General features: G+C 47.0%; 1 protein-coding gene across 2 annotated transcripts in view; it reads right to left on the bottom strand.

Annotated features, from left to right (window-relative positions):
• The window catches only part of SH3BP5 (SH3 domain binding protein 5), a 64,652-nt gene that overhangs the window by 10,597 nt on the left and 46,014 nt on the right, over nt 1–8,041 (bottom strand). For both annotated transcript variants that reach the window (XM_006907255.3, XM_025043578.1), the window contains one exon: nt 507–671. In XM_006907255.3, the coding sequence (XP_006907317.1) occupies nt 507–671 (165 nt within the window). The remainder of the gene's footprint in view (nt 1–506; nt 672–8,041) is intronic.

Consider the following 8,041-nt stretch of genomic DNA (forward strand, 5'->3'; position numbering starts at 1 on the left):
TGGTTTGGGGGGCTGTTAATCAAGGTCTTCCACCTGGATTCCAAACCCAAGAGATCCCTTGGTCTCAGTGGGAGGGGACCCCAGTTCCTCTGGGAAGCCCCAATCACAGTCAAGACCCTCAGGGATGATCTGAACAGACAAACAAGTAACACAAGGAAGGAGCAGCTATACCTGCCACTAGGTGACAGTCATACCCGACTATAGCTTAGGACCAGGCCTAACAGAGACCCCATGGAGATAACCTGTGACTTTCAGAGAGCATTTTTAGGCAACATGCCTGGGAGTCTGTTTCCTCTGCATGGGGAAAACAGTGCACACAAAGCTCACCAGAACCAGCGGATCATTTGGACAAGGGACAGTGTGAAGGATGCTCTCACACCCACCCACGGTGCACAGGCACCGCAATGCAGACACCCACATGCACACAGATACTTGCAAACACAGATGCATGTGTGCACTTCCAAGCACACTCCCCTCACACAGCCACACACTGTTATGACTCATACCCTCTGGGTGGCGTGATTCAGCATCTCCTGCCAGGCCGAGTCGAACTGCCGCTTGTCATCCTCCAATAGCCTCTGCTCAGCCAGGGAGATGGTTTCCTTGGCGGCACGCAGCACCTCTGTGGCCCTCTGGAAGTCCTGCGTGGCTTTCTGAGCTTCCAGCTGAGCCTGTGTGAACAAGACCCCTCGTGAGACCTCAGGAAATGGCAGGAGCTCCAAAAGATGAGCATCCCAAGGGCCCTGTCCATCTCTGGCTGTCCATTTTGGGAACAGGTCTGGCGCCTTATAAACTGGTCCTTATAAATGCTGGATGGGTAGGTGAATGGACAAATTTCACAGCCTGGAACCCAATGGACTAGATAAACATGCTTAACTTGGTCAGAGTCAGAGATGGCAAACCAGTCCCTCATGTGCCAAGTATGGCCAACAAGGGCATTCCATAGAGTAGCTCTCATTGGGCGATGATGCCCTAGTGGATACAGCATCCCTGCCCAGATCCACGGCTCAACTCAAGACACATCAGAACCGGAAAGGCCCTGGGAGATCACAGTCCAACGGTGTCGTTCTACAGGTGGGTACTGTGGCTCTTAGAGACCCGGGCCTTTCCCAAGTCCACAACGCTGGTGAGAGGCAGAGCTGTGACCAGACTCCAGGTACTGCAAGTCCCGCCCCCGTGCTGTCACTCTGCCAGACAGACCCCCCACTCAATTCACACTTGCTTTCAAAGACCATCAAGTGGGAGATTCAATATACTTTGCAGCTGACCATGTTAGACCATCACCAGCCACATGTGGCTACCGAGCATTTGAAATGTCATTAATCCAAGCTGAGCGTAAAATACCCCAAATTTTAAAGACTTAGTACAAAGAAAGTTAATAATTTCCATATTGACCACATAAAGAAATGACAGTGATTTGGATATATTGGCTTAAACAAAATATCTTATTAAAATCTATTTCAACTGTTTCTTTTTACTGGGACTACGTTTTAATTCTTTTATACAGCAGACACGCCTCCCCGAGAGTGGGCCATGTGATTGCCTCAGAATCCAGCAACCAATCCTCCGGTCACCACTCTCACAGGGACACGTTGAATTCCCCGCCAGAGCATAGGCAAGCCATTCCCAAAGTGCTGGCCCGTCTTCGGTTAACCAGATGCCCACATCAGTTACATAAGTCAGGGGGGACACCCACGGGGCAGCCCCTGGGACTGAGGAGGGGAAGGGAACAACAGGGCCCCCCTCCCATCCCCGGAGCGAGTCTCACATGACTTAGAGGAAGTTGTCAGAAGCCACAGGCTGAGGACATTTTTTGAAGATGGTTAAGGGAAATAAAATCAGACTTGGAGCCCCTCAGCCCCCAGGGCAAGGAATGGCTTTGTGACTCCATGAGTGCCACTCTCCATCATTCAGTGAACACGGACTGGATACCATACTTGACCCTCCGGGTGATGACCATGCGGTCAAGGAGCTGAAACAGACATTCAGAAGTCTGTAATACAAAGCCGTGTATGAGAGTGCCACAGGACGGAGGAGAGTACATATAGTAAGGAGATGTGAAGGAGAAATTATTTCCAGTAGAGGAATTGAGGATGACTTCATACACGAAGATGATCTTGAACTGAGGATGGAGATGATTTATGACAGTGGGATTGATGGGGGGGCCAGAAGAAGGTAGCATTATGAAACATAGTACCTATAAGAGACTTGACAAGACCCGGATTTCAATGAATGAATGCCAAGCTAAAGCTTCGACCAGTGGCCCAGGGACCTGCCTGCTGTGGACCAATTGTGTGCCTTGGGGCCACATGTCTATGCAGGTATGCCTCAGCTACACACTGGGGACACGGGACCCGCCCTCTATAGAACTGACCAACCCACTGAGAAGTGACAAGATAGTGCAATGTGCCCTCAGCAACACAACTCACTGCTCTAGACTCCGTGCCTGCAGGACCACCCGTGGTTCTTCCTTGTGAGGGCAGCCCTCATGGGGCCCTCCAACTGCCCAGATGTGCTGCAGGGGAAGGGCAGAAGCACGGAGACCTGTCACTTAAAAGCTGCCTGCACTACAGACTACCTACAGGTGTCAAACCAACACCAGCCCACAATAATGAACCCCACAGAATGCTAACATTTTCTAAGAAGGCATTTCTACATGTTTTTAAGGAAATTTTCGTATTTCAGTTCAGCAACATTTAGGGGTAAACTCTCTTCCCTCTGGTCTCTCTGCTTAGAAAGCTTTTCTTTCCTCAAACAACAAAAAAGAGATGCTCCTTGGGGACCTTCTGAAATGTGCTGAACCCCAGCCAGCACCTCCTCACCTGCTGCCATGAATCTGTTGAGTTCCAAACCAGGGAACCAGATCTCTACAAAAAAAGTAGCAGAGGGAGCCCAGCTGAAGGGGCCTTGCAAAACATGCTCTCTGTCAAGTTCCTACTGAGTTTCTGAAGTCTCCACAACATTCCTTCCCTCCTGCATGGTGGTATCAGAAGCATCCCTGCCTTGTCACATCATGGATCCTACTAATATGAGGGTTCGGTCTACACTTAACCCACAGAAACCAGATGGCATTTCTCCATCACTTATCCACTTAGTCATTCAAGTAAGTGCTGGGCATCTGTTGTCTATCCTTCAGCCTCTCTCCAACTTCCTTGGTAATAGAGTCTTTATGTCTCAGGGTGAGGTGATGTCCCAGCTAAAGACTCTATTTCCCAGTTGTCACTATAACTAGTGCCCCTATTACTTTTAGGCAATGAGATGTAAATGAACATTGAGTGAGACTTCCAGGAGTGCTCCTTTGTTTTTCCATCTGGGATGTTAATACAACGGCTGTGGTTCAAAAACCATTTTGGATCATGAGGTAACTCTCTTAAGGATGGAGAAACAGTAAGTTAGGTTCCTGCCCTAGACTGCCTACCTCCTGACTTGTTTCATGACAGAAAAAATAAAGTCTCATGTTTAAGCCAGTGTTGTTTAGGGCCCTTCTGTTACATTCAGCCAAATCTGAAGCTAAATGATAACACATCTTCCCCTCGACACGGCTGAGCCATTCTGCAAATCAGAGAGAAGTGACTACAGCAGCCATCATAGACGGGTCAAATCTCCCTCAACTAACGAATGTTCCTTCTGGCTGCTCACAGTCCATTTCTCTACTAAGCCCAAGGAATCAAATTTTTGGGGCTTCCTAAAAGATCGCAAAACTCATGGCCTCTTTGAAAGGCATTTCATAAAACATTTTCTAAAACATACACAAAGAGGCAGCATTCTATGACACCCTCACTAGCAGGATATAGTCCATTCAACACTGATGAAGTACCTTCTGGAGGCTGAGTTCTGGAGGCAGGGGGCCCACACCAAATTCAGGGGTTCTGATTTAGTCAGATAAACAGACATGTTCATTACAAACTCCAATTCAAGACAGATGGCAACAAGTGACAGAGGTTAAAGCACTCTGGGCATGCAAGGCAAAGAGTATGATTTCTCCAAGGAGTCCTAGGGAAGATTCCTCAAAGAAAGGGTATCAGGCACCAGGCTAGGCTAGGGAAATTCAGGTGGCATCCAAGAGTTTACACATACATCTGAGGAGGGCTTAACAGTGAGAATGCTTCCCAGCGTCATAATAGGACACATGACCTTAAAAGTCAGAAGCCAACTTATGACTTTCTGGTTTTCACCATCATATGAAAGATGATGCCTAGAAATCTTTGGCACAACCAACAAAGTTTTACCTTCAAACTCTAACAAAGGACCCAGGCCCTGGTAGTAATACATTATTTGAATAAGAGCCCTACACACACAGGCTGCCTGGCAGTTAGTTCACTCACAGCAGAGAAGCTCAGTTAGCAAATTGAAGAGCTGAGGCTCTGCTTAGAACAATACCGAAGAAGAAAATGTTAGGAGGGCCGGGTTTGACCTGTAGGATGCAACCCGGGAAAAATTTTAAATATCTTCATGACTCATGAACACTAATGGCTTTCATGGAAATAGCTCTACGGAGAGAATTTTAAGAGGCTACTCATGAATGAGTTTGATAAGTGACCTTCATTAGACCCTGGCCCAGGCCAGCTGTGACTGTGAAGCACTCGGAAACACGTGGGTGTTCCACAGTCATCACCAGGGTGGGGGGGTGGGGTGCAGAGGGTGTTAGAAAAGTTGGCCTTTGTTGAGGCTGCCAGATGAGAGTCTGCTGTCATGGCCATCTGATTCGACTTCCACTCCACCCCGTAATCCATTGCAGGAAGGAACAAGAGCATCTGGACATTTGCATTGGTTGCAACAAAGGTTCAAAGTAGAAGGAAATTTCCAGGCCCTTCAGTTCGATCCCTTTGTTTTTCAGAGGAAGGCCCAGAGAAGCGAGGCCACTTGCTGAATACCCCACAGCTATATGGTGGCCGGCCAGAGCCAGGAAACCAGAACCCCGGACCGCTAGTGCTCTACCATGCAGTTTCTGCCAACTTGGGGAATTTTAGCAATGACATAATCATTGGACAAGTGGACAGTCTACCCAGTACTAATAAAAAGCAAGAGTCGCTGCTAAGGAGCAAAAGATAAGATGGGAACTCAAACCGTGTGCAGGATTGCTGCCGCCCACCTGTGACTCACGCAAGTGTCACTGAAGCCTCCTACAGGTGTCACTAACACACCGGCCAGTTAGCTGTGGATATTAAAAAAAAGAAAAGTGTCTTTTCATCTGGATCCCCAAAACTGTACTCTAGCTGGGGTGGCTCCAAGTCCTGGAGAGAGCCCACAAGACAAGATTAATCTAGTACCTGCGTACTGACAGAGTCTTAAGTGTGGATAGATTGGTTATGAAGAAAATCATAGCAGCTACTGTTTGAGCATTTATTCTGAGTCAGAAAATACATATAAGGTGCCCTGAGTACAGTGCCTCATTTAAATCTCGAAAGTGCCCTAAGAGGTCAGTCCAATCATCGTCCCTACTTTATTAAGGAGACCAAGGTTCATAAAGGTTAAATACATTGCCCAAGGTCACACAGCTACCAAGGGTGGAGTCAAGACTCCAGAGCCTTCATTCTAACCTTCTATCAACCACCACCTGCTGGGGCTACGAACTCCTGACAAAGGTACTGACCAAGCTAAGTTCGGTCTCACTTCTCCACCCAATAAAGGCCACTGCTAACTACATCTGGATGGGTCGGGGTTTTCAGGGAGAAAAGATGTCAGCCACCAAGAGAGCACGATGTTCCCTCCACAGAGTTGGGGGCTGGGGAGGAGGGGCGGCACTGTGAGAGCCAAGCTCGTTCACAGTCAGGAGCCAGGGGAGCAGAGAGTGGAGTCTGGAAGCTGATCCTGAACGCTTTCTGAGCTTAACCTCTCCTACACCCAACGCTGTTTCCTCACCTGCTCTTGGGGACAATGGACCCTACTCACAGGGGAGTGAGGAGGCTGAATGAGACACAGGGAAGCCAGAGGCAGTCAAAATTCCCCCATCTACCAAAACCACACACCCATTCAGGGCACAGGCCGCCAGGGACTTGATTCCCCCACTTCCTTCTTAATGCCTTTAGCACTTGAAATCGCCCAAAGGGATTCTCTGGTTTACTCAGGAATGAGTGGGCTCCATTTGCATGCACCTCCCGGGGCTTGATGGGGACAACTATGGAACGACAGAGGCCTCCAGAAACGCCTGCACACTGGGGCGTGAGATGGAAGACGGCAGTGCCCCACTTCCTGCTAAAGTGCATCAGAAACTCACCAGCCTGGGTGAAGCAGAGGCTGACCTGCGTGAGGTCAGCAACGGCCCTCCTGCCCACGTCCACGTGGCACAGCGGAGCACGGAAGAACGGAAGCACCCTCGGAAATACGGGGAGGCCGGCCTTCTGCCGGCCTGGTGCTCTGGCTGGACAGAGCACCCCCCGCCCAAGGAAACATCCCTGCTACATGCTCAGTGCCCACTGGTGGGAAGCCCACATCTTTTTTTTTTTTTTTTTAATTGAACATAATAGAGTTTTGTCCGTGCCTCTTTATGGTGAATGTTGTATGTGCTACTGGAAAGAACCCAATCCCCCAGCTAGAAGCTTATGAAGAAAAGTCTCAGATTTCCTTTCCAAGCCATCCAAGGAAGATCAAAAACCTTTGAGAGCGTGATCAGAACCGCTGCTGGCCTCAGGGAGGGAGGGATGTCCAGGGTAAACATCAAAGCGGACAATGGACAGGTCATCTGTTCTCAGTTTTATCTGAGCTCCAGTTTTCTGTCTGGATTCTGGGCAATTCCAGGGACTGGCAGTTGCCAGAGGGACTGAGACTTTGAATTCTGAAAACTTCCTGTCCTTCTACGCCCCTTTCAAACTGTCGCCGTATGAGGTTAAACTGAAGAGTGGCCAGAGACGGGCACTACCATTTTGCCCCAAGGATGTTCTGGACCAGCGGTTTAATCAGAAGCATTTTCTAGAGAGAATTCCATTAAGCCCATTTAGTTTCTTGATCATTTTTTATATCCAGTGCTTCTAATTTTTTTCACTTTTAATTAGTCAAAATTATTTTCATTACAATCAGTTCTTTTCTATTTCAAATCAATTTGAGCCACTAAACAGTTTTATTCACATCAAACTTTACTAATTATAGCTTGAGCCATGGAGTTTTTCATTATTTCTATTAAATTCAATTTTCCTGGATCAATTTTTCACAGATCTAAAATTTGTTGAACATATGGGACATCACTTCTTACTCAGTCCCAAACATTACTATGTACAGCTTCAGCCATTATCAGTTAATATATTGAATTGTATAATATAAAACAGACTAAATGATCTAAAATGTTAAATAAAAGATCCACGGTGTACATTTCTCCATAGAGAAATATGAGAAAACACTGAGCAGTTGTAACAGATATAATATAGGGCCCACAGCTATGTCAGTGGACAGGCCGCAGAGCTCTTAAATGCATTGTAATGTTGAATGACTCTCAAGGGATTCGAAAAAAACATCAAGGTCAAAGAGTTTTGCTCTGTCCTGAGGTTAAAGATGAGATATTTAAAAACAAAAATTAAAAAGCAATTATCTGTTTCCAAATAACACAGCCAGACATGAGGGATGGGAATGAAAAGGTCAAGAGGAAATACAATTGGCCCTGGGTTAGTAAAGGCAGAAGCTGGATGAAGAGTACATGGGGCTCTATTATACTATCCTGTTTTGTATATATTTGAAATTTCTGCAATAAAAAGGAAAAAGGAAAAAAATTAGCATTTGCAATTACCTATTTATGATTCTCTAGAACTGCACTGTCTAATACAGGAGCCACTGGCTCACATGTGGCTATTTATGATTACAATGAATTACAATTAAATCAATTAAAATTTCACTTTCTCAGTCGTTCCAGCCACATCTCAAATGCTCCATAGCCACATGTGGCGAGTGGCTCCCACACTGGAGAGCACAGACGCAGAGCATTTCCAGCACCATAGGAAGAGCTACTGGACATGGCTGGCCTGGATATCGTGCACACACTGAAATAAAGGCCGGTAAAAGGGTCTCCGCTATCATGCATAACCTCTGGTCTGTGTCTATCAAAATGGCATCA

This window comes from Pteropus alecto, unplaced genomic scaffold (genome assembly GCF_000325575.1).
Source record: "Pteropus alecto unplaced genomic scaffold, ASM32557v1 scaffold92, whole genome shotgun sequence".
In the NCBI taxonomy this organism is placed as follows: Eukaryota; Metazoa; Chordata; class Mammalia; order Chiroptera; family Pteropodidae; genus Pteropus; species Pteropus alecto.